Here is an 18,205-nt window from a genome sequence, read left to right as displayed (position 1 = left end):
TTCTATTTGTTTTAAGTTCTGTTGTGCATTATCTTTTAACTGCTTCTGTAAAGATGCCAGATTTCTAAACTGTTTGTTGTCCAAACCCTTCATTTGGGTTTCACCAGGAAATCACGTCATTGATTTTGTGCAGCAGAATAATAGCCGAGATGCTACAGGTTCAGGCAAAACACACCGAAATCACAAAGCTTACAGCTGCTGGGTCAGCGGGAGTTTTTCTAAACCCAAAATGTGGCTCATCAGATAGACTCTGTCTTTATTCTAAAAACATCTGGACCCGGGGAAAAGGAGAGATAGACTTTGTTCCTGTCTGTCTTTCTACGCTGCATACACCCCTCCTCTGAGGGTCTGAGAGAGAAGGACACTGGGAACCCAGGAGCTCAGCTGCAGAGTTTTAAACAGGTCTCTGTTATCATCGTATAGTGAACTACACAGGCAGGAAATCCTGACAAACCTGGCTCTGCTAAAGGAAGAAATGTAACAAATTGTAGGTCCTGCTAATAATAATAATGGCCCATCAGCTGATACTGGTGGAGTACCTAGTATGTGCCAAGCACTGTACTACAAGTTTTAAATGAAGTCTCCCATTGTATCCTCCCAACAGCCCTGTGAGTTAAGAGCCATGAATATCCCCCATGTAGAGAAGAAGAATGTTAGAGAGGTTACGTCCCTGGGCCAAGGTTAGCTGGCCTATCTTCCTAGGCTTCGTTTAAGGCACTTTCTCCCATTTCTTTTCAGAATCCTTTTCTTTTTAAAGATTTTATTTGTTTATTTATTTATTTGAGAGAGAAAGAACGAGCAGAGGGAGCGACAGAGGGAGAAGGAGAGGAAGAGGGACAAACAGACTCTCCCGTTAAGCAGGGAGCCGAACTCAAACTCGGGGCTCAATCCCAGGACCCCGAGATCACGACCTGAGCTGAAGTCAGACCCTGAATTGACTAAGCTGCCCAGGAGCCCCCATTTTCAGAATTATTAACCTGTAGTTATAGTTTGTAGTTGGCCTTCTGAATCCAATGAATCTCTTTGAAATTGATTGCTGAAGTTTGCATGTAGGTATATTTCTCGAAGGAGAGGGTCCGTAGAGGGTCCGTAGCTTTTCTCAAATTTTCAGAGGTACCCAGGGCCCAACATCAAGTCAGGAGCCCAGTTCTGTGTTAACACAAATCCAAAACAGAACCCTGAATGCTTGCTTTGGTAATTACCCCAAAACCTTCTCTTCTATAAGGTAGTGTATTTCAGATCACTTTTTTTTTTTTAGTTCAGATGATAGAAGGTTCTGGCACCAGGAGGTGTGTATTTCTGGCACAGCTGGGGATGCCACTGACATAGAGGAAGGCTTCTTTTTCCTCTGACAAGTACCTTAAAAGAGGTGCATGGAACAAACAGATGTTCAGGGCAGGTGCCTCCCGTTATTATGGCTTTGGAGAACACCAGCCCTCTGTCCTATCTACGTGTCTCATCAAACCACACTTTAAAAGGCACCAACGTACTATTGGTTGCTATAAGCTAGTAGTTTAGCATTGTTACTTTAAAATGGATCTCTCTACTGACAGCTTAGCTTGTAGGAGTAATGCTTCAAAACTTTAAATCTCATGTTTCCCCAATCCTGCTACATAATTTTAGACTCTTCAAACATATCCTGTTACTGTACTAAATTGATACCTCCTAACGTCTGAATCTACTAAGCCTATTTCACTTGAAATAGACTACATTTTCATTTTGGATGAGCTGCGATTTTTTTTTTTTTTTTTTTTAGACTTTTAGGGTTACCAAACATCTTGCAGCCTATATAAAATATTATAGCGTGGTAGTTTGAAGTTGATATTTTAAAGTCTGTTTGCAACTTGCTTCTTCTCTCCGGTAACCTCAAACTCGAGACGATGTGGCTATTTTCTCGAGAGTTACATGTCACATCTACTTCGCCAGCCAATTTGTCCGTGTTGGTCAGAATTAGGTCCTGAGTAGCAATTTCCCTGGCGGCTTCCTCTATTTCCTGAGAAACAAAATTGCCCGCTGGGCAAGTCAAGAACTTGTCAGATACTCGGGCTTTCACTCAATGAGAAATTTTATTAGTCTGGACTTTTTAGGTGGCAGAAACAACATTAGGTAAAAGGGGATTGATCATCCCACAGAACTGAGAAGCATCTAGAAGCGGCACGATGGGGTTGAGGAGCCCACAGGGGTCGGCAGGTGGTTCTGCTCCTTGCTTCCTTCAGCGCGTGACCACCCAGTGTCCAGCCCTGCACCGGCTGCCTCGGTGTTGGGGAAGGAGGGCTCCGTGGTCCCAGAGGGGCAGTATTCCGTGCCAAGTTCAGCACAGAAGTCCCAGAGAGACTCTGTGGAGCCTGAGTCGGTCATATGTGCATACCCAGGCCAGGGCGAGGACACCATGCTGGACAGAGCGAGACACCCCAATGTCCCCATCTGAAAACAGGGAGAGCACTAGGCCCACTCGCCAGGCTGTGGGATTAAGTGAGCGAACACACGAGGAAGGCTTTGCACTGAGCCTGGCCCTCCCAGGTCCGCCCATATGAGCTCATGTAAACATCCGGGAATGTAGAAATGGCCACGCCCCGTGACGCATGCGCTCAAAAATGTTGGCTATCGTCAACATTACCGTCATTAGTAATAACGCTTAGCGTACGGCTTAGCATCTATGGTCAGTAAACGTTAATTATCGTGGTGAGCCTTGACTTAAGTACCACTGTTCTAAGGTATGTAGCGTAAGGCCTGGCATAGGCGCTTTCTAAATGTTAGTTATAATACTAACAATAATAAGGAAGCTTAGTGGGTGACACGTAGTAAGCACTCCTTGCAGTGTAATTGCCGGCCTCGCTCTCGTGATCAGCAGTTAGTATTTCCCGTGAGCCTCTTCACCTGGGTGCTGCCACACTCCTTCCTTCATCCCGCCTCCTAGCCTGCATGCCAACCAGCTTCCTGGGAGCTGAGCACTTTGTCCGTCCACCTCTTTATTAAGCTTCAAGCCCACTTGATCCTCTCAGCGCGAGGCAAATGAGGCTTTTCGATGTCTCCTGAGCTGCCCTCGTCCCTGGGCCCAAGCCCAGGCTCCCCGAGGGGTGTGCTGGCAGCCAAGCCCGGCTTCTGTTCACCAGCTCCACCCACACAGCCAGCCCTGTGCTTGCCGCAGGCCCCTCACTCCCCCGGGGCCAAGGTTCCCGGGAGTAGAAGAGTAAACTCTATACACCCTGCCCTCAGGTCTCTCCGGTACTCCTTTCCCCTTCCCCACACTGGATCCTGGCAAGGAGGGTTTTTTTGGTAGGGGAAGGTAGATGATGATAATTACAACAGCTAACACTTGCATAGTACCCACGCTAACAGACCTTGTGCTATGTGCTCTACGAACATGAACTCACTAAAGCTCACAACAGACCTCTGAGGCAGATAGTGTTATCATTCCCATTTTATCAGTGGGGAGACTGAGGCACAGAGAGGTAACTGACTTGCTCTAGACGATGCAGGTAAGCAGTGACGTAACTGGCATTCAGACCCCAGAAGAATATTATGACAAATAAGGCATAGATTACCCAATACGCGGCAAAGACTTACCAGGGCCCAAGATTATACTTGGGCTGTTATTGTGGGTCAGATTTGACAGAAAGGCTCACTCGTTTCCCTGTTGCAGAGTTTGGGACCCTTCAGTAATAAGTGAAGAGTCAAGTATCCTGTGGTCTACAAAAGCCATCCACCTGCTAGGGGCAGGAAGTGGGGATTTTCAGGTTCAAGGTAAAATTCATGTATCATAAAAGTAACCATTTTAAGGTGTACAGTAGCTTTTAGGATACTGACAATGCTGTACAACAACCTCCTCTATCTAGTTACAAAACATTTTTACCCCAAAAGGAAACACATACCCACTGAACACTTCCCATTCCCCCTCCGCTAGAGCCTGGCAACTACGAATGTGCCATCTGTCTCTATAGTTTACCTATTTGAGAAATTTCATATAGATGGAATCCTACAATACATAGGCTTTTATGTCTGGCTTCTTTCTCTTAGCACAGCATTTTTTCTAGATCCATCCATGTTATCACATGTATCAGTGTTTCCTTCCTTTTTATGGCTGAACGCTATTCCACTGTGTGGATACAGCATGTCTGTGTGTCCGGGCAGGGATTTTAAAAGAGCCATTCCATATGGTGAGTGCTGTGAAATGTATAAACCTGGCGATTCACAGACCTGTACTCCTGGGGATAAAAATACATATATTTATAAAAAAATTTTAAAATTAAAAAAAAAAAGCCATTCCATGATCCTAGCTAGTCTGAGTCAGAGAGGTTGTCCCACTGACATACAGGCAGAACTTTGAGAAACCTCATCCTGCAAGGGTCAAGAGAAGTCCGGGGAAGAAAGCTGCTGTGAGAGTACATCCTGGCTGGGATCCGGGCTTGAAAATCTAACCGCCTACTGAAATGGAAGAGAAGGGCCAGGAGGCAGACAGCAGGGAGGGTCACTGGCCACCTGCCGGGTCAAAAAGCATTCAGATACCGAAAAACAAAAAAACACTGTGCTGGGCAAATAGAACCTTTGGGTGAGCTGGGTTCCTTCACTGCTGTCTTCATAAGCCTGACTGGGTGGTCTGGAAGACTGTGGGACCAGGTCTGGCTTCGGCCTTAAAATCTCCACTAATGCAGAAAAAAAAAAAAAGTGTGGCAAATTGCATTTCAATGTCCCGCGGAGAGACGGGTGGGTTCCCAAACGTTAAGTAACCCAAAAGAATAACCCAAATGTGGGGTGTGCCGTCACCGGTCAGAGAGACAAGGCTGATGTTTCCTGTTCTGGGGATTAAGAAGAGCCTCACCATCGGCCGAGGGACAGCTTTGGAGATTCCGATCTTGGCCTCTGAGTCAGCTCACAAGGAAATAGCTAATCCCTCCACTCCGTAACTTCTACACGAGGTTTGAACCGCAGGACCTGGACTGTCTGGGACAGTGTCCGAGGACAAGGGTATGACTCATGGAACCAGGAGTCTAACCAGCAAAATGTGTTAACTTCCTACAAGAAGTCAAGACATTCCTCTGTCTTATACAACTGGTTCTTTATCCCATCACATTCCAAAAGAACAGAGTTGGAGTGTCAAGGAGTATTCAGCCCTTTGGTTCTCCACTTTGGAATCCTAAATCCCTGGGGAGCTTGTCACAGATTATCAGGCCCCACCCCCAGGAGCTGACTTCAGGGGCCTCCCAGGTGCCCAGGAATCTGCATTTTACCAGGCTTCTGGACAACTGGGCCACAGCTCCCACTTAGGCAAACCCCAGTCCAGTGAATATGCTGATAGAAACTCACTCTGGAATTGTAGCTGTCAAATCAGAGTCTAAATTGTACTGTTTGTCTAAATCTTGGAGCCCAGTGTGGAGAACTTAACTGGCCTAAAACAGAATAATATGTTTCTTTTGTTTTATTCATTCACTCCATGAGTATTTATTGAGACTCTGCAATCCCTGCAGCCATATCTACAGATAAGACAGATGTGAATCCCGCTCCTGGTAGAACTTACATTCCAGTCTAATTCACTGGATAGGAGCAAATAATTCATTTTTTCTATACAGAGAAATCTGTGAAGATGAAAACACAGACTCCCCAAGGGATGGGAGGGAAAGTGAACATCCACTAGGGTAACTACCTCATTATATGTCTCCTCTATAATATCCTTGCTGAGCATGTACCCACCCAATGTGTACTTACATACTTCTAGGGACAGGGGAACTCACACTCAGAATGGACCCATTCAGTCCTCAGACATTGAATTTTCTTTCCCTGAAACTTCTGCCCTTGGTCCTTGTTCTACGTTACAAGACGTGCAGAACAAGTTCATTGCTCTTCCCGCAGAGAGGCATTAAAATACTCAAAACTCTTTTTCACCATTCTGCTAAGTCTTCTCTTCTCCACAACGAAGACCCTGCCTTATGGCCTAATTTTGAGTCCCCTCTCCATCCTGGTTACCATCATCTTCGGGTGTGCCTTTCATCCTGTGTCTCATTTTAAAACACAGAGGTGGGGGCACCTGGGTGGCTCAGTCTGTTAAGCGTCTGACTTGGTTTCAGCTTGGGTCATGATCTCATGGTCGTGAGATCGAGCCCCACATCAGGCTCCATGCTAGTGCAGAGTCTGCCTGAGACTCTCTCTCTCTCTCTCTCTCAAATAAATAAATAAAATACTAAAAAAAATAATAATAATAAAATAAAATAGAGAGGTGGGATCCAACCAGTCATTCATTTATGTCTTTATGAAACACACATGAGCCAGGTGCTGTTTTAAGTCCTGGGGAGAAAGCCCATGGGAGAGAGTAATGGCCTTCTTCACTCAGGATGCTGTCTGTCTGTGACACGTCATTGAGCTCAGCCAACCACCACTTCCTAGGGGTCTTCATGAACAGATCACTTTTCTTACTGTAATTTACCTAAGTCTGTTGCTCACAACCAACAAATATCTTCCCTCTTTAGATGCTATCCCGCCAACTCCCAAACTTCTGATTTCTTTCCATCTCTAATATTTCCTTTCTCCCTTTTGATTCTCCCCTCTCACTTCTTCTATAAACCTGCTTTCCTGTGAGCTGAATACTGAAGTCATTTGTGGCTCAGCTCTATTTCAAAACAGATTATGTGAGCGACGTGGAGAGACCATCGAGTCTGACCTCCTCTCTTAACTCATCATTGCCCCCCCACCCCCCCATCCCCCGCCAAGGACTTCTGCCTGACCTTTTCCCTTCATCTCACCACCTTCTGAGACATCCGTATCCCCCTCACCCATTTCCTGCAGTGACCTGTGACATAGGCTTCCTGCTGGAGTCCCGAGGGTAAACAGCTCCTAGTGGATTCAACAGTATCCCGGGACCGGAAATGCTCTCTTGAATAACTCCCCAAAGCAGGCATCCCCACCCACCACTGGCAGCAGACACACCCTGTGATGACCAGGCTTGGTTGAGCCACAGACCGGGAGTCCCTCTACTGGGCTCCAAGAGCCATTGCACCTTACGTTAGCAAGAATTAAACTCCTGTTGAATTACTAAGAACCCACAAGAAAAATCAGCAAACGAAACTGAAAGATCCTGGTCTATCTCATAAATGACAAACTGGGCCTAGAATTAAAAGCTTGGAGATGAAAACAATCTCCAGCACCATCCAAATCCCACCTCATTGTTATATTCCGATGAAGAAACCGGAATGGGAGAGAGAATGTGTTAGGGGCCAAGCAGAGACAAGAATCCAGGCTGAGAAACAAGATCCCAGGATCCTTACCTCAGGCCTATCCTCTCCATTTTGGGGGCTGATTTTTCAACTGCACACCACCCCCCTGTCGCTTGGCCAGCATTCCAGTCCTGGGGGTTCCAGGCAACAAACCACAATGGAAAGCATATCCTAAAAACAAAGTCAGACAAACAAATGCCATCTGGGTGCCCAGGAATCCAGCTATTTGCTGGCCCCCTTCCTTTCTGGGCTGGTGATAAGAGCAATGGCACCAGAGGGATAATATGTTCCTACTTTTCCTTCTAATCCACGACACCTGTTTCTTCTTTGGGGAATGTGTAATATTTGGGGCTTCTTCTCAACATGTGACCAGCCACCTGTTGTTCATGCCTTTCCAAATTGGCCTCTCGAGTTTGGGGCTGGCCAACTGGACAGCCCCCCACACAATAAAATGCAGGCATTTGCAATATACTAAATTTGCAGAGTCTGGAGCCTCTTAGGAATTAGCAGGTCAAGGCCGTCCTCTGTAGCCAACTCCACGTCATGGCCCCGCCCCCCCCTTCCTGTGATAGCTCTCAGACTCTGTCCGAAGTCTTTGAAGAGAAAGGAAGGTTGGAGGTCACCATGGTCGGCCGCTTTATTTCACCTCCACTGCCATTCATTCATTCAACAAGTATTCACTGAGCACCTGCTGTGTGTCACTCACTGCCAATCATGCACTCACCCATTCACCCCGCAAACATGGATGGGGCCTCTGCCGAGAGCCAGATCCCATGCTGCCTGCTGCAGGAGGGCCAGCAATGAATAAAACTCAGCCCTGCCTGGAAGCGCTTCTAATTTAGTTAGGGTCCTGAATGCACAGGCCACTGTGATTTGAGGTCGTGTGTGTTAGGAAAGATACCAGGATCTATGGACCGAAACGAAGAGAGAAGTCACTCCCAGCTGGCAGGTAAGAAAGTTTGCAAGAAGATGCTGTGTGAGACCTGGACCTTGAGGCATGGGTAGGATTTGGACAGGTAGAAAGAGCAGGAGTGGCTGATCAAAGGAGCTGCAAAGAGCCTGGTTCCCCAGGGGGTCCTCCTGCCTGCTGTGTAGGGGAGGTGCACTGCCAACAAAATAAAGGGAGGTGAGGGGTGGCAAGAGAACTGTAGGGGTGAAAGGTCTGAACCTTTGTTATTTTGTTGGTCCCCTTAGGTTCTGAGGTTTGGCACCCCATCTGCAAACAGGCAGCCCGAGCAGAGAAGAAGTTAAAGGTAAGCAAGCTGGTAGAAATACCAGACCACACTTCTTGCCTCTGGTGGGGGGCACTGTACTTTAGAGGGGGTCTTTCCTTAACACGCACCCTCCCAGATGCATGCCCATATCACTAGATTTCCTTCATGGGAACACCTGCCTCATGGCGCATTTGAGGGGATAAAGACATGGGATGTGAGAGCACTTTGAAAACTGTCAAATTGTGAGGTTTTAGCATTTCTGGGGCCAGGCCTTCGTCTTAGTGTTGCTCACCAAGACGGTGGCCTCGTTGAAGCCAGGATGGAGACATGCTGGGGGTTTTCCCCAGCCTCATGTCATGTATTAGGAAGAATAGAGTTGACGGTGGGCACTGACAGTTTGTAAGGCGTCTTCACAGCCACTGTCTGATTTGCTTCCTTTAACCCCATGGATCAGATGGCGCAAGGCATTGTATGTTCTCTTTGCTGGTATGAAAGTCACAGTCTAACAAGGATGGTGGTTTGCCCACAGTAATGCAGCAGGCAGAAACACAGCCAGTGTCCCTAGGCACGCGCCAGGCCACCTGCGGTCCTGTGTCCCTCTGAATTACTGTGCTCTGACTAGTCCCAGGAAGTCCTGTGAATCCGGGTTCTTGATCCAAGGACCGTAGGGAGGAGCCCAGCTCCTGAGTCCTTGACGCTGTGGGGGAGAAAGCCGGGTGCATGCTGGAGACAGGCACTTGATGATATCAGAAGTGCCTCTACCTTTTGCACCTTTTGCACATCAGGAGATGTGCAAATTATACATCAATAGATGTATAATTGATGTATAATTTGGTTTCAGCCATATATTTTTTCCCCCTGTTTCTTCCAAATCCTTTCCATTTAAGATGTATAAAGACCTAATTGCCCTTTCCTTCCTCAATTTCTACCTTTTTGGTGGCATTTCTCAAATTCCATTATCTTTCTACAACCCCAATGCTTTTGCCACTTCCGTGCACCACCTGTGTCATTACAGACTTAATATTCTTCCTGAAATCAACCCACCACTCTTCACTTAAAGGAACTTATTTTAATGTAAATCTTGATATCGCCAAGTGGAAAACCAGTATTACTTACTATAAATAGAAGGTAACCATAAAATACATTCAATGAAAATAAAATGTTTTTTAAAAACAAATCTTAGAAATTCCAGCTGGATGGTGTTGCCTCTATTCTCTTTGTTTAAAAAAAAAAAAATGGGAAATGAACAACAGTGGAGACAGTTGCTAAAATACATCAGCACTAAGTTAAGACCTCCTCCTTGATGTGAGGGAGATGAATGAAATACAATTTTACATTTTACTCTCCCATTCTGCAACTCAGTATCATCAAATGCTCTGCCTAAATTCATCTTGCCAGAGTCACCACCAGTTCAGGAGGCACAGTTTGGGAGACGCTGGCTGTAAAGCCCCAGGTAGAATGCTTTCATTCTAAACTGTGGCCTGAGACATCTGGCAGGCAATGTCGCAGTCCCTCAGACCAGCCCCTTCATGTTACAGATCTCGAATCTGGGATCTCTGAAATCACATAGTTCATTCACTAGGGACTCTTAGTTCCCGGTCTGGTTGCTGTTTTTTTTTTTTTTTTTTTAATTTTTAATGATTATTCCATAATTTTTTTATGTTATGTTCATCCCCATACAGTACATCATTAGTATTTGATGTAGTGACTACATCATAGCCCCTCCTTCTGCCGAGGGAACCATTAACGCCTCATTGTCTTTGTTCAGTGAAAGATTTTTTTAAGCTTATCACTTAGGCTGATGTCAATTTGCAATGGATACACTGTGAAGAATCAGTACTCTCTGCAAATTACAGGAAGTTGAACGTGCTTGTACATTTCACATAAACAAACTGCTAAGGAATGAGTCCCAACCAATTTTATTCAGTTAAAGTAAATACAATATTGGCAGGATAACCCCAAATGAAAAGTTTTATGAATAAATACTTACCTAAAAGGTCAATTACAAATATGTTTAAAAAAAACAAACACAAATCCAAATTCTGTCCAACAGCCTGAAGTCCTGCACATTTCCCATTTCATTCATACTCAGACATTGATTACAAAGGCAGAAAATAAAGAGAAAGTACAGAAAGTTGGCAAGTGTATTTAACCGCGTTGTTGCTGTTCCCTAAAGAGCTGCCTTCCTCCCTGCCTGTCCTCCCCTCCCCACTGGCGGGAGGTGAGGCTTCTCACTCCTTCTGTATCATCTCTCCCACAGCATAGGCGGACGTCCGAAACTTCCATCTCACCCCCTGGATCCAGCATTGGGTCACCCAACCGAGTCATCTGCGTACGTATCGCTCTTCAGCCCCCCAGAGGTCTTTGTTATCCGCAGGTCTGGTTATCTAAAGAGTTTCTAAGGATAGCCGAAGACAGCTGTCAGGTTTTCATCCAACTAACATCTCGTGTGCACCTGTCATGTGCTAGAGACTCTGTGCTAGGTCCCGAGACACAGTGGGGCACAGGGAGGGCCTTGCCTGCATGGAGCACAGAGCCTAGTAAACACAGAGTTATGGGGGATAAGGTCAACTTCAGCTGGAGCACAGGAAAGTCAAAGACAGAAGAGCCCTTGGTGAGCTCTAAAACCAGCACAGCGGGCCTCCTTCCCCACTGCTTAAGTGAGCTAAGAGTGGGACAAAAATCTGGGGTCAGAGTGGTATGCAGAGTGGGGAGTAGGGGGAGATATGGCTGTGTGATAAGGAGGCAACCACAAGCAGGCATCTGCACTCCCCATCCTCAGAGACACTGAAACAGAGACACTCATCATTGCAGAGACATGGAAGAAAGGACAAGAGTGGAGGCAGATGATCTGAGGTCCTTTGGCTATATCATTCATCCATTCAATCATTCATTCATTCATTCATTCATTCAACAAACGTGTGCTAAGTGTCTCCTCTGGGCTAAGTTCTGGCTTCTGTGCTGGAAAACCGTGGTGAACCGCACCAACCTGATGCCCATCCTCGTGACCTTGAATATATAACCCCAAGGAGAAGCAGTCGCAGTTCTGGTATGTGCTAGGAAGGAAAAGTGCAGGGTGCTCGAATGATGCTGCAGAGGGACAGAGGGACAGAAGGACAGGCCATCTAGGGCCACCTGGAAAAAGAATCCTGAGGAAGAAACACTTAAGTTCAGACCTGACAGAGAAACAGGAGTAAGTTAAAGCAGGTGAGGGAGGCAGGGCCAGAGAGGACAGAGACGAGCCAAGGAGATGGGCCATCTGACTGTGGACTGTTCCAGCTTTCCCCAAGCCCCCAGGTTGGAAGGGCCAAGAAGACCAAAGCTGGGGAGAGGGGATGGAGGGAGGGGAATGGTCTAGAGCAGGAAGACGGCTCCTGATTAAAAGTTCTAGATACAGTCCCCAAACCAGCCAGCCCTGGGTGGGCCCTGGCCACCATCGCTCCATTATTATTTTACCCCAAATCCACATCTAGTTTCCTCCTTGATCCCTGGATAATGCCCACTAATGGAGCTGTTTCCTTTCCTTTCTTCCTCTGTTCAAATGAAAATCCGACATAAGAGTTATCACTGACAGCAACTTCCATGTGGTCAATACTGCCTTGCGGCTCGCACAGAAGACAAGCTCTTTGATCACAGGCCGTCCTCATTGAAGATTCCTGTCCAGAACAAGACAGATGATTAGCGCCGCCACCCCCCGCCCCCGACCCGGTGCTATGAATGGGGCCAGACACAGCAGGATTAATGAGCTAGATTTCAGGGTCTACACAGTGAGAAGGTTATTAACAAACTGAGCGTGTCTCCAGGAGAGTTATTAGGATATGCAAACTTGGGAGATATAGATAGATGATGACAGATAGATAGATATGGCAGTTCTCTAAGATCAGCTCCGTAGAGACGAACAAGGGCAGCCGGGCACACCTGCCACTGGGCCGTCCATCTGGGGCTCGCACACCAAGCTCAGCGACCCGCGCGTGCTGGCAGAGGCAGGCGTCTCCCCACTCATACTCTCCTTTCTTGCCTTTTATAACGGCTCACCTTCAGCCGCTCTGGGGAATGACCCCACAGGTCACAGGGGCCGTATTTTATTTTATTTTTTTTTTATTTTTTTTTTTTAAAGATTTTATTTATTTGACAGTCAGATATTACAAGTAGGCAGAGAGGCAGGCAGAGAGAGAGAGGCAGGAGGAAGCAGGCTCCCTGCAGAGCAGAGAGCCCGACGCGGGGCTCGATCCCAGGACCCTGGGACCATGACCTGAGCTGAAGGCAGGGGCCCCAACCCACTGAGCCACCCAGGCACCCCTACAGGGGCCGTATTTTAAATCAAACCATTCTAAAGGTGGCTTCCAAACTCAGGGAAGAAACCAGCTGACCACTTTCAGGACACACAATAACAAGCAAAGAGAGAGAGTGTGCGTGTTTGTCTGATTTTCATAAATGCTGAGGTTTGGTGTTAAAATAGAATCATCAGTGAATGGGGTGGGGGGCAGGTCTCTCAGACTTTGCCCCACCCCCCCACTGATGGCTAGAACCATCTTCGGGAGGTCTGACCTTGAACCAGCTCCACGTGTTCTCTTCCTTCCTGCTTGCCTAATTATGTCAGGAAGCCTCTGTCCAGTCATTGTGCCTCCAAACCTGAGGCTCATTTTTAACCCCATGAACACAGTGGCTATAAGAGCAAATATAAATATAGTATTTTTGAGGTTTGGACCGAAGCGCTGAGATGACTATTGATGGGTCAAGACAAGTTTGCAAGATGCCAAGAGCTCTCAAGGTCAAGATCTAACATCCCACGACAAAAGGCAGCAAGGGGACCATCCTAATAAAGTTCCCTTGACCCACACACCCCCAAATTGGCACAGACATGATGTCTAACCCGGGCAGGCTCTGGCAGAAATGAGATAGCACCCTTCTAAGGGTTTTACTGAAGATGGTTTTGTGAAGCGACCACTTACAGAGGTGTAGGTAGGGTTAGGGGACCCACAAGACATCGTGTGGCATCCAGAGTCTACAAAAGCAGGAGCTGTCACCACCCTAGGCCTAAAGAGAATGTCCAGTGAAAGCCAGAGCTGTGAAATGCAGCCCCGGATGCGAGCTATGCCCACCGTGGCTGCTGATGGCAGGACAGTGGGAGGGGACAGTGTCTCTCTCTACCACTCCCAGTGTGCAGGTGCCCCCCACTGGCCCAGCCCAGCAGAAAGCCAGGGAGCCTCTGAAGCAGTCCATGGGCCTCGGAGCCCAAATCAGGGAGAGGAGGAACGGATGGTGGATCTAGGAGCAACGGAGAATGAGCATCACAGTGTCCAAACAACAGGGGGCTGGGACAGGGACAGAATGGTGGAAGGACCTTGGAATATGTTTCGAATAGCAATGCTTGTAAGGGCTTTATGAAAGTTACTCTCTCTACAGTAGTTTTGGGCTTGAGACTCACCTGAGCCCCCAGGCACCAGAAGAATGTTATTTGGATAAATACAGTTTCCTTGGAGTCTCTGTCTGGTGGCCTCTCAATTTCTCTCACATCAAGATCTTGAAAGTCACAGCAGTGGGGACAGATCCTGGCTGACCATAGCAGAAGCCAGGCACAGAGGGAGCAGCTGGAGGGTGCCAACATGGAAAGGACAGGGCTTCAGGAGCCACGAGAAGTGGTCTGCCCCATGCAAGGGAAACTGTTTCTTAATCCATGCTGTTCTAGAGGACTGGGCTCAGCCAGGGTCAGGTAACAGCTAGAGGCTTGTGTCAGTTCGATATAGGGTCTGCTTTCTGAGTGCAGCCCTCTGCCAGCTGTAGACAGTGAGCTCCCCACCCTGTAAAGCCAACAGAGGCAGCTGGGAAGGCAAGTCCTAAGGCTAGGCGGGCTGGGCTTGGATTCTGATTTTGCTACTTATTAGTTGTGTAACCATGGGCAAATTCATTGACTTCTCTGTGCCTGTTTCCTTATTCAGAAAAGAAGATGGTATTAGTGCCTGCTAGTAGCACTGTGAGTTGTATGAGCTAAGGGAGTTAATCCCTACCAGGGACTTCAGAGTCTGGCTCATCGTAAGTGCTCACCAAACATGAGCTCAGGTTTCAACTCTCTGTCTTCACCATCACCTTCAAGGAGCTGGGAGTGAGGATGTCCTCCCCGCATGGGTTCGGAAGGCAGTCCCCACCAAGGCTGGGTAGTTCAGACAGATTCAGACCTACTGGCTAAGGGGCACCAAACGCAGAACCGTCTGAGCTTCACCTGGAAAACAGTAATAACATTGACACTGACCTCACAGAGCCATCAGGACACTTGGAGGAGATAATTCCTGCAAAGTGCAGGGTCTCACACATAAAATGCACTCAACCAGTGTGAGCCCCCTTGGAAGGGAGGGCCTCTAAGACCTGCCGGGTTCTAATATTCTGTGCATCTTCCGTCCTAATATTCTGTTTTTAGTGGAAACTGGAGAAGCTCGTTTCCCCTGTGCCTGGTTTTTGTTTCCTCTCCTTTCCCTCTTATCTCTCTGCCTCTTTCCTGTACCTCTCCTCCTCCCCAGGCTAAAGTGGATAATGAGATCCTTAATTACAAAGACCTGGCAGCTCTCCCCAAGGTTAAGTCCATCTACGAGGTACAACGCCCCGACCTCATTTCCTACGAGCCTCATTCCAGATACACGTCCGACGAGATGCTGGAGAGATGTGGCTATGGAGAGGTATGGGGTCTCGCCCCTCTCCCCGGGTCTGTTGGAGGAGAGAAGGCCCGCACGGTCCCCATCACTCCATCACACACACTTTGGCCTCCACAGTGTCAGCCCCTGCACTCTTTTAAACAGGAAGTTAGAGTCATCATTTAAAAATCGAGTGATTTCATCCAAAAATCTGGCTTTTCTTAAAAAATCAGAGCAGGTGTCTTTCCATTATTTGGAGTGGGGGGAAGAGCGCCTCCTTTAGGCAGGACATGGGCTCCCCATTTCTCCCTACTTGCCACCACCCCGAGAACCCCAGCATTGAAGCCACAAACCTGTGACTGCTTATCACTTGAATTACTGTTTTTCTCCTAGTGGAGTAATTTTATACGTGGCCCACGGCTTTCATCCCTGACAGGCTCAGTGGCCACTTAGGTTTATAATCCCTGGTGTGTAGGTTCTCTGGGTTTTGCACCTGGCCTTAAGCCCCTATACTCAAAGCAAGAGACGCTTTTTAAGAACTCAGCAGTTCTGAGTTCTTCTGAGTTTTCAAAAGCCAGCTTTTGAAAGAACTAAGTGGTTGCTGGACAAGAGAAAGTGTTCTTTGGAGAAGGCAGGTGACCATTACCCTGAAGGTCCTGGCAGGCTGTATCGCAGGTGAGTCCTCACCCCATTCAGGGCCTCTGAGCAGAGATTGATGAAAGAAGGAGCCCTGGCCTGGGGAGCAGGGACCTGGGTTCTTGTCCCCACTCCACCGCTGTCCCCTTCCTTTCTAAAGGAGTTAGCGTTCATTTGGTCGGAGAGCCCAATGCTGAGAGTCTCGGGGCTCTGGCCCCTGAAATAGACCAGGGAGGGGGGACCAGCTAGAGACTGATGTCACTGAAGCCAGAAATGGCACACTGGGCCCACAGGCCAAAGCCAACTCCCAGATTTGTTTTGTTTCACTAAGTATCTTTTCTTTCAAAAATGTAAATTAGTTTCCAACATTTAAACATGCCGAGATTTCACATAAGAACCTGCATTTCTCACTTGTCTTGGAAATGGAAAGAGTGGAGTTAACATGGGGGGCTGAGCAGCCACTGCCCTCTGCAGACGGGATGCTCCACCTCCAGCCCACCACACCGCCCACTGGCCCAACTCCCACATGGACAGCAGCAGCCCAGGCCTTGGTTGGCCCAACCTGCGTGTCCCCAGCCCTGCACGTTGTCCTCATGAACCACAGAGTAGTCACGAACTGGTAGACAGGATCACGAAATGGCTCTGAGTGTGTGATAGAGAATCCTGGGTCCAAGTGGAGACCCCACCACATTGTACCCAAGAGTCCCCAGGACACCCCGTTCCCTCTCTGGGCCTCAGTTTCCCATTGGTACATGAAGGGCGTGATCTCAGGTCTCCCTGTTACGTGTTGGCACTGCTGGCGTTCCAGCACGCTCGGCGCGACTGCTGTCTGGGGAGGAGGCCCCAAGCAGCTGCTGGCCCATCTCCGCTCCGCTGCCTAACCCCTCTTCCTCTCTCCCTCCTCTCTCTCCTCTGCTCCTTTCACGATGGCCTTCCAACTCTTCGCTCCTAAGTCGCTGGGAACATTATCTCCCTACTCCCAGGTAACGGGGTTAGTTTGGGGAGGACTTTTCTATACTTGGGTCCCTTTAGGCAGACCAAGCAGACCCCCAGTTTCACTGCCCCCACCCAGCACCCCGGTGTGCCCCTGACCAGGGCACAGACGGCAGAATTAGGAGCATAACCTGGAGGAAGTAGCTGTGGCATAAACAGTAGAGGAAGTGCCTTTTCTACCCAAAGGGAGCCTCCCTGGCGCTCCTGGAATCCTTGACCCACGGGTTCTATTCAAGAGACTCTGAGTGATGGGCAAAGGCCCCAAAACTTGTCTGCAGCTTTCCTCGGGCTATGTGTGTAACCCAGGAAGGGGGCCTTGGTATTTGGAAGGGCAGCACCATGAATTTTGGATCCTCAGCCCCCCAGAATCCTGGATTCCACATCACAGCCCCACCTGCCTGCTAGACACTTGGGCCACAGGCTTGCTTAATTGCCGGTCTGGCTCATGGCCCACTTCCTCTCCCAGGACATCTACGAGAACCTGGACCTCCGACAGAGAAGGGCCTCCAGCCCAGGATACATCGACTCTCCCACCTACAGCCGGCAGGGCATGTCCCCCACCTTTTCCCGCTCGCCTCACCACTACTACCGCTCCGGTAAGGAAGGGGGAAGCCCCCAAAGGAACAAGAAGAACCAGGGGGACCACACAGTGGCTGGCTGTTGCCCACTGCAGAGACAGCCCAGGGCTTCCCCCAGGATCTCCATCACAGCTGGCCCTCTGGAGGTCGGTGACCACCCAGAGGACCAGCCAGGCCTAACTGACGTGCCCCTGGCGGGGGGAGGGGCACCCGGAGTTGAGAAGCAGCAGGAAGGTGGGCGGTAAGCAGCCAGGAGAGGAGAGTGGCAGACAACCCAGCAGCCCTGGCTGGAAGAAGCCTCCTCTGTCCTTGTCCCTTGGCCTGCCCCATCCAGAGGGCTGGAGGACTGGACACAGGCCCAGCCTTACCCCATTCGATCAGGTCATCCACAGCCACATTGAGGTCAGGGATGAAGCAGGTGTTTGGGTGGAGGAAAGAAGCAATTGAAGGGGGGAGGGGAGCCAAGGGGTCCATAGGCACCTTCCTGAAGCCCAGTGGAGTGGACGCTTATGGCCCACGAACTCTGACTTTTGGGGTGAGGCCAAAAAAGAAGGTCGAGCTTGTATCCGCAGACACGGTGCATGAGAGCACAGCCCCCCCGCTGCCATCCCTGCTGTCATCACGTCACTGCTGCCTTAACTGCCACTGCGGTAATGCCTGTTTTCTCTGTGCCTCTGTTCTCTCTGGGGACCACTGCCTGCGCGCTCTAGGGCCCGAGAGTGGCCGGAGCTCTCCATACCATAGCCAGTTAGATGTGAGGTCCTCCACTCCGACCTCTTACCAGGCTCCCAAGCACTTTCACATCCCAGGTAGGCTGTCAGCCCGCAATTCCCAGCATGGGTGCATGCTAAATGGGGTCGCCGGGTGCCGGCACCGGCAGCGAGGAGAAGCCAGTCCCTGGGACCCTCCCTAACAGTCCCCCACACTAACCCTCCCCTCGGTCCCCACACACC

General features: G+C 48.9%; 1 protein-coding gene across 4 annotated transcripts in view; it reads left to right on the top strand.

Moving 5' to 3' along the window:
• The window catches only part of LOC111141081 (actin binding LIM protein family member 3), a 108,704-nt gene that overhangs the window by 72,807 nt on the left and 17,692 nt on the right, over nucleotides 1–18,205 (top strand). For 2 of the 4 annotated variants that reach the window (XM_022493416.1, XM_022493415.1), the window contains exons 9-11: nucleotides 8,400–8,458; nucleotides 10,680–10,751; nucleotides 17,141–17,270. In XM_022493416.1, coding sequence (XP_022349124.1) covers nucleotides 8,400–8,458; nucleotides 10,680–10,751; nucleotides 17,141–17,270 — 261 coding nt within the window. Of the gene's footprint in view, nucleotides 1–8,399; nucleotides 8,459–10,679; nucleotides 10,752–14,934; nucleotides 15,091–16,634; nucleotides 16,665–17,140; nucleotides 17,271–17,962; nucleotides 18,062–18,205 lie in introns of all 4 variants that reach the window. The other 2 variants (XM_022493413.1, XM_022493414.1) reach the window with 2 other exon arrangements.

This window comes from Enhydra lutris, unplaced genomic scaffold, assembly GCF_002288905.1.
Source record: "Enhydra lutris kenyoni isolate GAN:26980312 unplaced genomic scaffold, ASM228890v2 scaffoldscaffold5, whole genome shotgun sequence".
NCBI lineage: Eukaryota > Metazoa > Chordata > Mammalia > Carnivora > Mustelidae > Enhydra > Enhydra lutris.
The sequence above is the reverse complement of the archived record's forward strand: the minus strand, read 5'-3'. Positions and strand labels throughout refer to the sequence as shown.